At 52.2% G+C, this 15,339-nt stretch overlaps 1 protein-coding gene across 3 annotated transcripts in view; it reads right to left on the reverse strand.

Annotated features, from left to right (window-relative positions):
- The window catches only part of kif26ab (kinesin family member 26Ab), a 79,054-nt gene that overhangs the window by 24,931 nt on the left and 38,784 nt on the right, over positions 1–15,339 (reverse strand). For 2 of the 3 annotated variants that reach the window (XM_079752374.1, XM_079752375.1), the window contains exon 4: positions 15,088–15,317. In XM_079752374.1, the coding sequence (XP_079608500.1) occupies positions 15,088–15,317 (230 nt within the window). Of the gene's footprint in view, positions 1–9,850; positions 9,959–15,087; positions 15,318–15,339 lie in introns of those variants that run through there. The other variant, XM_079752377.1, reaches the window with a different exon arrangement.

Below are 15,339 nucleotides of genomic sequence, written 5' to 3' on the forward strand. Positions count from 1 at the left end.
GCTGCATCTTAGATTTGAACCCCCTCCACCGACCTGCTGGGAGGAGAGGAGGAGAGAAGAGGAGGAGAGAAGGAGAGGAGGGAGGGAAGGAGGGGAGGAGAGGGGAGGAGGAGGGGAGGAAGGGAGGGAAGGAGTGGAGGAGGCAAGAAGGGGGGGGGAGTGAAGGGGAGGGGAGAAGGGCAGGAGGGAAGGAGAGGAGGGAGGGAGGGGAGCAGAGGAGAGGAGGAGGGGAGAGGAGGAAGGGTGGAAGGGAGGGAAGGAGGGTGGGAAGGAGGGGAGGGAATGAGTGAAGGAGGCGAGAAGGGGGGGAAGTGGAGGAGGAGAGGAGGGTAGGGAAGGGGGGAATGAGGAGGAGAGGAGGAGAGGAGTGGAGGAGGGGAGGAAGGAGGGAAGGGAAGGAGAGGAGGGGAGGAGGGGAGGAGAGGAGGGGAGGAGGGTTGGAAGGGAGGGCAGGAGGGGAGGAATGGAGGAGGAGAGGAGGGGAGGGGGGAGGGGAGAAGGGCAGGAGGGAAGGAGAGGAGGGAGGGAGTGGAGGAGGGGAGGAGGAGCGGATGGGAGGAGGCGAGCGCCTGGCTGCGGCTTTCAATGCTTCATTTTGGACTGCTGTCAATAAGTGCCCCCGCCTTCTTTTCAGGCTTTGTCAAATTAGCAAGAGAAATTCCTTTGGCTCTGACTCTCGTTAGCCGCCGCACCCATTAGCTTGTTTGTGCTGATTTCTCTGTGTTCCCCGGGCCGGCTCTACGGCTCTTTAGATTGTCTATCCCTGCCGCTAATTACCATGTAGGCCACATTTGCCATCCTTGACACTTCCTTTCTCTTGACTTTCCTCTTTCACTCCCCAGACAAGATAAGGCTGCCCCTGCCGCTGGGCCTGGATCGGTCCTCCTGCTCGCCCCAGCAGTATGTCTGCCTCCCCCTAGTGCTGATTAGCAGGCCAGCACGGCCCCGTCTGAATGGAGATGAGACTGCTGGGCTCAAGCCAGGTATCATATGACACGGGAAACGACAATTGGTACAATAACAAAGGCTTGTTGTTTATTAATCGGCAAACCGGCAGACTAGATGTTCAGAGATGGTTTCCAACAGGATGACAGATGAGCCACTGAAACCGTGTTACTGTTGTGTTCTTAAATTATTACTGATACAAATGTGCGATACCTCCATTGATTGTGCTTGTGCGTGTTTTTGAATATAAATATAATGAATCAATAGCAACCCTCCCAAAAGGCTTCAGATCCACACGTTTCCTCATCAATAGTCAGTCCTTGACTCAACACATCTCCCACCGCACCAGAGGTGTGAAGAAAAACATGCATATATTACGATTCAGTGAACATGAATTTAATATTATTCTGTGTTTAGACCGGCGAATCAGACCGGTGGGCTGCCTGTGCGGAGCTGACGACGTACCCGGTAAAACTCTCTGGACCAAACAACAGGCAAGATTAAAACTCGTCTGCATCTCTGGGATGGCCTTGTTGTCCAGCGACGCAGCCCGCCTCTCTGCTGACCCTCCTAGTGCTGAGGCTCCACACTGATGACGCCTCCGTGACAGACGCCACTCACCACACACCTTGGGTGGGTGCACAGGCACCCAGTGATGTCACACCCCACCCACTGCCAACTGGCGGTGAGCGTCCCCCCGCCCCCCCAGACAAGATTTACCACCAAGGTCAAACACACCACCATTAAGCAAAGCGTTTCAGAAACACACTCCATACCATAATAAGCTCTCCCTCGCGGACGCCCAGGCGATGCTGTCAGTTGTTTGTATCGCCGTGGCCCACGGAGCCCATTCCAGGGCCCAACGCAGTCTAGGCTCCAAGCAGTGACAGACCCCCCACTCCCAACCCCCCTGCCTGATGTATGGCCAGGAATGCATAAATATATGCACTAGCCTAACGCTAAAAACATGTGTACGTGGGGTCACACAAACACATGCCAGCCCTTGAAATAACGTGAGGCGTATAGGGAGAGCGCCGGCAGTGTGGAATGGAGTACAGTTACCTGGGGCCCCCTGTGGGCGGGGGGAGCCAATGGGGGACAAAGAGGGAAGCGGAGAAGGCGGGGCGTTGCAATGCTAAAAACTGTGAAGTGAATAGTAACCCTGATCCTGATGGCGCTGGCCCTCAGTCTGTCTCCTATCTCCTGTCTCCCTTAAGCACCCTTCAATTACAAGGGACACTGGCGTAAAACATGACATTTACATTTTGTTCCTTTCTGCCTCGGCCTTGCACTGAATCGCTCCTGACATGTGTGTCTAAGCTGAAGACGCCCTGATTCCATGGTAAGCTGTACCAGACAACACACCGTTTCTGTCGCTATTCAGTCAGAATGAAACCATATTGGAGAGAAAAGGCAACGTTATTTTCCTATTTACTCACAGGTTTGGTGGAGAAATGGCTGGAAAGCCCGTATGTGTTCACTCACTTTGTGAAAGGTGTTTTCTCCTCTGGCTCCAAAAGGAGGCTGAAACCATGTGGTTTATCTGAGCACGCAGTCCACTGTATGAACTGACGAGCTGCCCCTATCAGCAACCTCGCTGCTTCCTTCCTCCTGTTTTTTTAAATGCCAGTTTGAAGATAGCGCTTATATGCAGCAGCATCCTGCAGGGAAATGGCCCAATCGCCCCCAGGCAACGGCTTATAGACTTCCTATAAATCTCCGGAAAGAGATACATTGATCACAGCTAAAGCAGACAGCCGTGAATGAAGCGGCGGCTACCTGAGCAAAGCTTTGCATGGACAAACACACTGGACGCGAGTGTTGCCAAGACGCCCTTGATTCCAACATGGCGTCCAACCAGGCCTTTTGTTCCCATAACTGGCCTTGTACACAGAATACAAAATGGGGCTCGATTTGTGTGCCGCCGACTGCCGACAGCCCAAGGCCACGAGCATGTCTTCACAGCATTGGGGTGAGGCTAATTAGAGAGGGCCTGATGTATAAATGATGTCAAAAGGAGTGAAATAATAATTTGAAGGGTCGATATTCATCGGACATATACTAGCTATAACGCAGCGGTGAGAAAGAGAGCTCTAGTCCTGCTGTAGTGAAAGCAACGTGTAGCTTTAGTGTGAATAGATGCTGAACTAGTGGCGTTTTGTGAGCTTTGTTCTGTCACGCTCTCCTTGGCTCCCATTCAAAACAGTTTGTGGACTGAGGTGGAAAACGAGGGATTAGGGAATCGTCGGGGGAATTGCTGGAAAAACAGGGGATCATCAGACATAAGGGGTGGGGGTGCAGGGAGGAGGGACACAGGGACAAACACGGAGGAAAGCAAAGGGAAAGATTAGGAAGATAAATAATAAATGAGTAAAAAATGACATGGGCGAGGGGGGGGGGGATTTACCCCATGAAGGATGGGGGAGGGGGGAAGAGGAAGGTGTCAAGGAGGGGGAGAGAGAGGGGGGGGGGAGAGGAGGGGGAGAGAGGGGGGGGAGAGAGAGAGAGAGAGAGGGGGGTGGGGGGAGAGAGGGGGGGGGAGAGGGGGGGAGGGGGGAGAAAGAGTGAGGGGGGGGAGAGGTCCTTGCTAGGATCATTGGGCTGGCTCTGTGCCAGAAGGAACTGTCTATGAGGAGGCAAATCATTCTCTGCCATAGAAATAAACAGGGAGAAATGATGTTGGGGCTAGGCCACATTCATCTTGGAATTGGTTTATTCCGGATAATTCTTAAGAGGGGAATTGCCAGTGTGCCAAGAAAATTGAGATTAGCAGCCAAAAAAGTTAGAAGAAAAAAAAGTAATTAATATTCAACACATCCTGACTTAGTTTCCCATGAGTGTAAACTAAAGTACCTTTATGCATTTTATCGTTCCCGTATAAGTATGAACATGTTCCTTTGTTATCACCACTCTGTCGACATTACTATCATCGTGTTCTTTAACACAAAAGTCACGCTCCACATTGCACTGTAACACATTGCAGCAGCGGTCTCTGAGGACATTAAAATGCATACAATCTGTTGTGTGGGTATCCCTGGTCTGACCTTGTCGAGGGCCACCCTGCTGAGGGATCCCTCTGCACAGAACGGGCCAGATGTGCGCGTTCTGCACGGAAAGCGGACGTTTCACAGCGCGGTACGACGGTAGGAGTCTCGCCGAGGTGTAATCAGCACTAGATTTATTGTCTTTCGTATTAAAATGCAAACAGAGCACTCTTTGGTCAAGTATTCATTGACTGTCCAAACAATGCAACGGTGATCCATCATGGACCCCGGGGAACGGCAGTGTTTTGGACTCGTCTGCGGTCCAAACGTAACACAAGTCTTCATAGATCCCTGCAGAACCTTGGCTCCTTTGAGAAATGAAGGAAAAAGTCCAAACCCATAGGGGAGTCATGACTCACTGTCTCTGTGGTTAGAGTTGTGTAACATTACACCTATCTTAAGAAACACAGCACAAGTACAAACTTCCGGGGTAAAGACAAAGACATAACATACGTTTTGTTTGCTTGCTTTACAGTAGAGAATTGTTTCATGTGTAGTGATGCTTTATGAGCATGTGTGACGGTAAAGTAGTGTGGTCACAGTGTGACCACACTACTTTGAAGATGGCTCTCGTTGCTTCCGCCTTTGCTGCTTTGCCAATAAACACAAGCCCCCAACCAGTGGCCCCCATCAGTAACTTCCTGGCCCCATACAATCTACAGGTTCCTGGCGCAGAGGGGCCCCTCAGCCTAAATAGGGTTTTAAACAGGGATTAGACCGGCCAAAGAAACGGATTTGGGGTTACGAGTCAGAGGCTATAATTCCATTTGCGTTTCCTTTTATTGTTTCCTAAATTGCTCCTCAATGGCCTCCACAAACACATCCAGCTAATGTGTTGTAGCCCCAAGCTATATGTCCAGGAGCTGTGAGCCAAGTGCAAGGATTTAGCCAAGCAGAACCCATTTGCCAGTTAAGAGATAACAAGGCCAATTCAAGACCCGCAGAGAAAAGGAGTGGAAAAAGGAAGGAAAAGTTAAGAACATCTCTCCAAATTGACTTTTAACTTCATAACAAGCGGCTGAGAATGCCACAACACCATCGCTTTTTGAAGCAGAGTATTATAATGTAAGGTGAAAACTGGAGAGGCAAACAAATCTGCTAAGAAAAAGCCGTTGATAGGTGACAGACGATAATGAAGACGTGTTCCATCTCCTCCTCCTCCTCTGCAGGCTCTTGCCTCCCCAAGCCCCGGCCATGCTGACAAAGATTAACAACTCCTTTCATCTTCTCCGGAGCACACTCGCTCTGTGCCAGGCTCCTCTCTGCATTCTCCTCAAAGGGCCGCCTGCTATGGAGCGTTTAAGGGATGCTCGACGAAAAACACGCAAATGCATCCACACACACCACACGACCGCAAAACCCCCCATCCTCTCATCCTGAAGACCTGTGGAAGACCGTCTCTCCATGAGGGCTCCATCGAGAAGCGCATGAAGACATCTCTGATTGAGTGACGTTTCATGGCGCAGCAGTCAGCCACGCACACGCCAGAGGCAGGATATATATCCAGGTGATTGATGAGAATATCAGAAGAATATCAATACCCAATATGAAGGCTTATTAAGGTGATGCTCAGACCCACCCACATGCGGCGTCTTCTCAGATGAATATATAACAAAATATCATGCCAAACGGGATACATCAAGTGAGGACAGGATGGAGAGACAGATGGATGGAGAGACGAAGAAATGGAGAGACAGAGAGATGGAGTTACAGAAGAAAGGATAGGAGGGATGGAGAGACGGAGGGGTGGAGAGACAGAGGGGTAGAGAGACGGGGGAGAGAAGAGAGGATGGAGAGAGGATGGAGAGACGGAGGGGTGGAGAGACAGAGGGGTGGAGAGACGGGGGAAAGAAGAGAGGATGGAGAGAGGATGGAGAGACGGAGGGGTGGAGAGACAGAGGGGTGGAGAGACGGGGGAGAGAAGAGAGGATGGAGAGAGGATGGAGAGACGGAGGGGTGGAGAGACAGAGGGGTGGAGAGACGGGGGAGAGAAGAGAGGATGGAGAGAGGATGGAGAGACGGAGGGGTGGAGAGACAGAGGGGTGGAGAGACGGGGGAGAGAGGAGAGGATGGAGAGAGGATGGAGAGACGGAGGGGTGGAGAGACAGAGGGGTGGAGAGACGGGGGAGAGAAGACAGGATGGAGAGAGGATGGAGAGACGGAGGGGTGGAGAGACAGAGGGGTGGAGAGACGGGGGAGAGAAGAGAGGATGGAGAGAGGATGGAGAGACGGAGGGGTGGAGAGACAGAGGGGTGGAGAGACGGGGGAGAGAAGAGAGGATGGAGAGAGGATGGAGAGACGGAGGGGTGGAGAGACAGAGGGGTGGAGAGACGGGGGAGAGAAGAGAGGATGGAGAGAGGATGGAGAGACGGAGGGGTGGAGAGACAGAGGATGGAGAGACGGAGGGGTGGAGAGACAGAGGGATGAAGGGTAGAAGGAGGGGCGTGGGTGAGTGGGGGCTGCCAGCATTACTTCTGCCTCACTTCTCTTCCTCATTAATCAGCAGCTGCCACGCTGAGACACCTTGCGATTATTTATTTTCACTTCTCCTTGCAGAGGCTATCACAACAAACAGGCCCACAGGCTGCTGTGAGCGTTTGGGAGTGATTAATCAGTGGGTAGTCCGAAAAAGACAGCATGTAGGGAAAGGGAGGTGAAGGGGGATTCTTACATGTGTTTCTTAATCTGCCATCTATATTCCAGTCAATAGGCAATGCCGGGGATAAACAAGAGGGTTCCGATCCAGGTAGAAACAGGTTGGGATTCAGAGGCGGTGGAGTGCAGCTCCTCAGGAGAAAAAAGGAGGCAGCTCTAGTGTTTGGTGAGTGTTAAATGGTAAAAAAAAAGGAAGACAGTGTCTACAACCATAATCTAATGGGAGTAAGTTTCCCTGTATTGCAAACACTAATAAAGTCACCCATAAAAACAGTCTAGGAAATGGGAACATGGCCACATGGAGCGCAGGGGGTGTAATGTGATTTTTAGCACTCACGCGCTGGGTCATGAACTGATTACAGCCTATAATCCTTTCTTTACAAAGCCCCCCGCGCGCGGTGAAACGTGGTGACATCCATTAGGGAATAAACCTTGATTTGGTTGAGTCTTGTGCCCCCGATCTCACAGCCTCCTCTCATTAAAAGTCTGGTACTTATCGAAAAAGTATTCCTTTATAACAAGTCCCTGTTACTGGATCTATACACAATTCCCACTAGGAACTACACATTTCTTTTTGGAACAGAGAACATCAGTGTTGATTAGGTCTTTCTCCTCCCTTCCATTGATCCTGGGGGTAAAGCACTTGATTCATCGTTAGTCATCCAACAGGCAGTATCCGAGCTAAGGTGAGGGCAGCGAATAAAGACTAAATGTGAGTTCTTTTTTTGTGTGGTTAATGAGATAAACTTGCAACTGCCTGACCTTACCACGACCTTCCCCTCCGAGAAGATCCTCTACTCCATGCCGAGACATTCCCCTTATTGGACGGACGGGTGCAGGTGCTATTTGTTTGTGTATCGAGACGCTGGAACAAAACTAACTGGAGGTCGGGGAAATCAAGCAAGCAACCTTGATAAGGCCTAAGCAACAATTACTTATTCATTTGTACTAAGAGGCCATTAGAGTCTGCAGTGGTGGGCCATCATCTTAGCTTCTGGGACAGCGGGGAATAAAACGGCAGCTAATCGGAGCTCTGTCTAGCAGACAATAGGCGATAACCGTTTCCGCGATGCATATTCCGCACGACCGGGGGGCTGAGATGAATGCATGCTCTCATCGCAGTCTCCCCTCGTGCCCGCTCTGGCATTGTGACCAAAGCCTCACAGAGAAGAAGCTGCAGTGCTAATGGCGATGATAATAGAACGCATTTACATGACACCTTCCACCGAGGGGCCCATAAGAGCATTGTATCGCGGGCCTCTACCCCCTCCAGCGCGATGCATAATATCCATTCAACAGGATTGGGGGGTTGACAGGAGTTCTCCTGCATAGACTCAGTAGCTGCACGCTATTGCCTGCCATACGCACCTCCTTGGGGCTGCTGTGAACTTCATCCAGGCCGTTCTGCCACTTAATGGGAGCTGCTTAATGCAGGGTGGGCTAACGAGGCCGGTAATGTACCGGAGAACTGCCGAGGGGGCGAACCCTCTCCGACCTACACACTGCTGGGCCACGCACGCTCCTGGCTTCCTCACGCCAGTACGACGCGGAGACAAAGACGTGATTATGCTAGGTGACCGGGTGCACAGGATGCATGGGCTCTTGGCTTCTGTCCTCCATTTCCTCTCGTTTCTCCGTCGCTGAAAGGGCCCGTCGGGGTGGTGTGTGTGGGGAGGGGGGTCCCCTATAGGCCTTCCCCCACAGGGTTTAGCCCATGGGCCCACGGTGAGCGCTCACACGCGGGTCAGCATTTCAGCCTTTTGTTTGGCAGCTGGGACCCTCGGCCCCTCCCCCCTTTTGGTTGTGTGAGTCTGCCAGACAGACTTACTGACTAAGGGCTTTGGGAAAGTATGACCAAGAGGGGGGTTTGGAGGGGGGTTGACAGTGGGGGTGGGGGGGTTTTAGAAGGTGGCTGGCTCCATGTACTGGGTAAGCCCTGAGCGAGACTATGAGGAACCCTCTGCCTCCCCGCCATCAGCGGGACGGGGGGCCCGACGCTAGGACAGGCAGAACTGCGTTCACTCCATCTGTCACAACAGCGCCGCTCAGCTCTGCTCAGCCTCACAGGGCCGACGGCGTCGGGACACGTGCCAGCGTATCGCGGGGAATCTAGCTGCAGCGGGGGGCCGCAGTACAGGAGTAAAGAAAGGTCGAAAACCTGTCTGTGCTGGAATGTTTGACTGTGGTGGATATTTGTTTGAGAAAAATCACAGCTTAGAAATCTGAAGGTGCCAGACATCTCCGCATCTCCTCCATCGCCACACATCTGTATGGTTTTCTATGACACATGGCGTTAAAGAGGCCCGGAAGCATCAGCGAGGCAATAGCGTGCATTGCCTCCTGTGACAGTTGGCAGTATCGCTGTACGAGCTGGCTGCTCATATCCATGGTAACACAGCTAAAACATGTTATGAATACCCATGCATCCGCGTGCATCCACAGATCCTGACAGTAAGACATGCCTCAGCAGGCCAGGATCCGCATCCTTCACACCTTCCAGCTCACCACCACTTAGACGGCCGCAGACCGCTGGCTGTATCTGGGCCCCAGCCCCGGGCAGGGGCCCGTCACCGCAACCGGTGGGTCAGGCCCCGGGGCCCTCACAGTGCTCACATAATGACTGTCTGACTACAGCAGGGTAATAGCAGCTGGCTGCAACAACACAGCGGCTAATACCACCACGGCTGAGTCCTGTTCGCACCGCCAGCACCACCAGCACCACCCACTCACCGGTGGTGTCGGATCCTCCGCTGCCCTGAGCCTGTGTTGCTCAGATGCAACAGATTGTTTTTGAGAAAAAATAACAACACACACACACACACAGGAAGAAGCATCCGTATGAAACAACAGCCCCTTGTCGCACTGAGGGGGAGGAAGGATCCAGCACCAAGGTTTCACAGCAGGCGGTTTCATTAATGCGAGTTGTTCTTGTTCTTGTATTTTTGGAGATGTTATGCCTGGACCCACACAACACACATCCTTCACCGCATGATTAACCTCTCTCTCTCTCCCGGCCAGCAGAAGCCTCAGTCCCCCTGTGGCCCCGACCACATACCGTCGGACCTAAGTCCAACTTCAAAACATAATGCGGAAAAAAGAAACACTGCAGCTCAGTAAACAGCATCAGAACACAAACACACACACACCCACACACGCTGCCGCAGCATCCTAAACAAGTACGCTAGATTTCATATAAGGGAACTTACTTGACTCCCATGATGGTCTGTTTGTGTTTCTCTGAAGGCCACTAGAGCTCTGACTTCCAGCCCTGACAACAGACTGGTGTGTCAGCCTGCCGGTCCGACTGAGCCTGCCTACACTAAACTGTTTGTGTCCATCCCATCCACCCTGCAGCCCTCCTCCTGCTCTGCCTCCTCCTCATCCTCACCCCCCCCCCCAGCTCCACACCCCTTCCTCCCCCCAGCCATACAGAGCAGCTCACAGCCACTGAGCTCTCGGCAGATTCCTCCACTCAGCATTAATCTGCACGGCCAATTTGTCACCGACAGAGATCAACGCTGTCACTCAATCGCACACACACACACACACACACACACACACACACACACACACACACACACACACACACACAGACACACACACACACACACACACACACACACACACACACAGTCTTTCTGTCTGTATTCTCTGCCCTGCAGGCTCACTGCTATCTCCCAGTGTGAGGAAGGGTTGTGTGATTGTGGGCAGTCTGGCGGATCCTGCATGGACACACACACCCACACTCGACACATAGATTCAGATATTGTACGCCCTTGTTAGTATTTTTAATCGTTGCTTTTATGTTTTGTGTGAAATTGTTTAAATTTAATCCTTCGTCTGGACCACAACTCCCTGAGGGAGAGGTCTTGTATCTCAAATGAATCTTCCTGGCTAAATAAAGGATACATAAAAATATAAATATATATACACGCGCAAACACTCAAACGCCCTCTCTGTGACACTGACACACTCAAAGCAACCAACGGAAAGATCTGAAGACGAGTTGGTCGAGTTCGACAAAGTTTCATAAACACACCAGTTGTTCTCCGTTCTGATAGGCCAATCCAATCCAGTGAGTGGTCCACCATGGGGAAGGTCCAATAAGAACTTCATAGACAGAGAGCTGAGGCAGAATCACTGCTCTCACAGAGAAGCATGGAATCATTGCACACATGTCATTTTGTTGGCTTATTATTCCTTGAGGTTAAAGTGTAAGCCAATAAAATCCGGTCCGCATTTTAATTTCCTGACTCAATTGGCACCTTGCAACATTTGATGCCGCAAGTTAATGACTTGTTACTATGGTAACGCAGAGCCAACAGCCGAGAGTGTTTCTGACACAAAAGCAGCCCCTTGTGTACGAGGGGCTGGGGGGAGGGGGCCGGCTTGCCAAGGCCACAATTACAGGTGAATTCCTCCTTCCTCGATCACAGTGATTACAGGAGGAGGAACGCTCACCTGGCCAGCAGCTGGAGGGGATGCTACGGCCCGCCGTAAAAACCTCCTCCTGCTGACACTCCTCCAGGCCCACATTCCTACCAACAGCTGTCAGCCGGGCTCCTGTGACTGGCCTGGGTCCCTGTGACTGGCCTGGGCCCCTTGGCTCCTGTGACTGGCCTGGGCCCCTTGGTCCCTGTGACTGGCCTGGGCCCCTTGGCCCCTGTGACTGGCCTGGGCCCCTGTGACTGGCCTGGGCCCCTGTGACTAACCCTGGGCCCCTGGGCCCAAGACCGGCTACCCAGCCCGGCTGTGCCACCACCAACTAAGCCTGGCTGCTCTGATCACGGCCCCTTCTTTAACTCTCACTATGTATGTAACACCGCAGACTTCACATGCATTCATCCATGCACATGCACACACACACACACACACACACACACACACACACACACACACACACACATACACAAACATACACACACACATGCACTTCACCCACTTTAATTCATTAGCGTTGGCAGTATTTACGTTCGGCACACGCTCTCTGCATCGTGTGACTCCTCTATTCCCAGCCGGCAGCAGACAGCACCAGCTTGTTCTCTGTTCACGAGCTCAGTGCTAACGACGACACGCCGCTTGACAGCAGAACCAAAGCCGCACCACACGTGTGCGTGAGGAGGGCCCTCGAGGAGGGCCCTTCTGAGGCGATACAGGAGCACCCGTCTGAAAGCAGACATTCACTCTGTGTTCCCATCTGCAGGATGAGCAGGCTGACCATGGATGCAGGGCCCCTCCCTGTCCATGTGCCTCTCCTCGCCGGTCTGTGGTGCTGAGCGGCTCCGGAGGCAGGTTCCCCCCCGGACAGGGCTGCAGCGCGGGGGGGAGGACAGGGGGAGGAGGGCCGCGTTGTTCGAAGGCAGCCTCAATCAGCAGGTGTTAATGGAACGGAGAGATGCCTGGAGGGGAACAGACGAGGCGACATCTAGGCGTCCACAGTCTGCCTCCTCCTCCTCCTCCACACCCCACCCCCTCCACCGCCAACCCCCCCCGCCTGTGCTGGGAGCGGCTGCCTGCTTTCATTACAAAACGCCATGTCAATGTACTAATCATATGCTCTGTCACAAGGCAATCAGTGTTTAACGTGAAAGTCAGCTGAACGCCCGACCCCTAATTCATCACCCCCCCCCCCCCCCCCCCCCCCCTCAGCCATCCACATTAGATACACAGACACATGAGACTCATGACGTGCACACGCACCACATCACCGCAGAGCCTGACCTTTACACCTGCCCTTTCTCCCGGCCGCTATATGGTCCGAGCCAGAGACAATTGGTCATTATTGATCCCGGCGGCTCTTTTTTGCAGCACACTCTGCATGATTGGTGAAAACAAATGAACAATGAGACCAATATATGAATCAAGGGGTTTTCAAATCAGGTTTTTACTTTGCGGAATCAGACTATTGTTATTCAAGAGGTGAATTATGTAGATGTTGAGAATGAGAATTGTGCACTTGTTGATGTAGAGAAGTACAATCTAAAGGATTCAGACTTTGAATTCACATACGAAAGACGGTTTTGGTAAAAGCATTTGAAAAAACAACAAAATTAAAATGGTTCATTTGTTCTTTACAAACGCAGCCATTTCCTGGAATGAATAGTGCTGGCAGAATTGCTATGCAGAGGGTGAAACCTCTAGACTGTACAGTCTATTAAATTGCAACGTTTCAGTTTCAGTAGTTTCACTCTGCGCCCCACCTTTACCTCCATATTGTTACCAGCTATATAACAAGAAAAATGCTTATAAATAATTTCCTTCAGGCTGGAAAGAGAAAAGTTATAAAAGAAAAAAACTCACCAACCCGAATAGCGTCTGGAATTGTTGTGGTTATCAAATACACATCCATAATGAAATTATATTTTAACAGCGCTGACATTTTAAATGAACGACCGGTGAAGTGATTTTTTTTTCCCCAACCGGTTAAACGGTTGACTTGTTTTCCTTTATGAAAAAAAAACTAATTAATTCACTTGGGTTCTTTACTCCCATTTCTTTCTTTCTTTTTCTCATTGCCGCTAATTAAAATGTGCTCAGAGAGGAACAATGTTAGTGGATGTCAGAGAAAGTGCCCGAGGAACCTCCCCTACTCCTGGCTCGCTCGGCGCTCCCATCCTGGGCTCTCAGGGTCTGCACAGGCATCCCCCTAATTGTATCTTTAGAGAACCAAACGGAATGCTAATCAAAAGTTGTATTTTCAATCAGCCTGAAAAATGCAAAGCACATGAATATGGTCTCTTGGTTCCCCCTGCGTTCCCTCCTGCCTCACGGAGCACAGATGAATGATGGCAAAAAACGCTCGATGGATCGCTAGCACGCACTTCTCGATGACCTTGACGGTCTGGCGATGCAATCAGAACTGATATTTGAGGAGAGCGAGATACCATAGAGAATAATGGTGATGGTGATGTTGATGATGATGGTGATGTTTGTGTTTGAGGCAACAGCTGCGGCGGAGCAGGAAGAGGGTGGAGCAGCACATCACCACCACCCCGTCCTGTGCCTGTGGAATGCGATGCAGGTTAACTCCAGCACCGTCATCAGAGAGCTCTCTCCGGCCAAGCAAAACACTGCATTCCTGCCAGGGAATTATCTTTGGGATGAAATGAAAGGTGGACCCCCCCTCCCCTCCCCTTCCCTCCCTCCTGAACCACTTCCACGTCCTCCCTTTCCGCCCCGAGGACCTCTAAAACAGAGGAAAAAACAAGATCGCCCCAATCCTGGTGCCTATACTTAGTCCACATTGAGGGGACCGTGCCACGCAAGACCTTTCTGCTCTGCGCAGGTCCAAGGAAAACAGGAAAACCGATACATCTCTGTCTGGAATTTAACCCTGTCCCGCGTCGGGGTTGCGTCTCACTTTTGTCCAGGCCTGACCAGATGCTCTCCTCCCAGGAAGACGAGGGGCGTGCAGGAAGTGCCATATTAGGCTGATGATTTGGAACATCCTCCTCTGCCAAAGGCGTGGCTCCACCGTGCTGCCGTTAATGCACTCTGATCCCATCAGGGTTGTTTTGTGAAAATCGCAGCTCCACCTCCGATATTCCCCGCAGACCCCCAATCCCGACGTCTAGGGCTCCGTCGACCCGCTCTCCCTGCCTCCCGGTGGTAGACGCAGGCCCTATGCATCATCCTTAGCCAGCTTCCCCTTTCTGCTCCCATTCATTACGGCGCAGCGGCCCCCCAGGAACAGGGGGCTGTCAGCAGGGGACGCAGGCACTGACCAACCTGCCTGGGAATCTATCAATGACATGCTGGCGTATTGCAGACGCCATCTGCCCGCCTGGAGAGAGAGTGCCAGGTATTCTCCAGAGAAGAGAGGAATGGCAGCAGCTAGGCCCAAGGCTGAGTAAGCCCAAGTCAGCACTGCAAATAAGTTTCCGCCTCAAGCCAGGATACGCTTACACCGCAATAACGGCGTCTTCTATTTCTACCTCGGATTGATTGTGAATAATCAGCACAATGGAAATAGCTGAGCAATAGGGTGATGAGGAATACGATGATGAGGAATATGATGATGGCCACGGAAACGGCACGGTTTCCCCGGTGCGCCGCGAGGTGAGGCACTCTGTCTTTATTATCAGAATTTGCGATCCGATCAGCCATTCACGGTCAGCCGTGCCTGGGGGTAAAGGTCCATTAAGTCCCGTGATGGAGGGGGATATATCGCCAGGCACGCTGTAGCTCAACCACGGCAAGAACAACAGCGCCATGCCACCACAGGCCGGATCCGCCCGTGAAGCATGACCTTGAGGGTTCTCCAACGCACAGGTCGCTCTTTGTCACGCATGAGGCCTTTCGGTGAGACGCAATGCCTTATCACCTCATACAATGCAAAACATATTCAAGCCCGAATTCACTCAGACACGCATCAGAGCTCCACGCTCACATGGACAAACAGAGACGCATACCCCGGCAGGGGTGGATGCTGGTGCGCCCTTACCTGATGAAGAAGGAGGTGGCTCCGGACGTGTTCTGTATTGAGGAGAGGGCGGAGGAGGCGGTGGGGATCGTGGAAGGCCCCAGCTGGCCGGAGCTCCTCTGTCGACAGGGTGTCAGGCTGACGCTGGAGGTGCCGGAGCCGCTGGCCGAGGCGCCGGCGGTGACGGCGGTAAGCGGGGGGGCCCCCGATGCCGTGACCCCTCGGTCTGCACCCCCCATCACACCCTGAGCCTGTTGACACACAGATACAGAG

The sequence above is a fragment of the Pollachius pollachius genome (assembly GCF_949987615.1).
Source record: "Pollachius pollachius genome assembly, chromosome: 15".
NCBI lineage: Eukaryota > Metazoa > Chordata > Actinopteri > Gadiformes > Gadidae > Pollachius > Pollachius pollachius.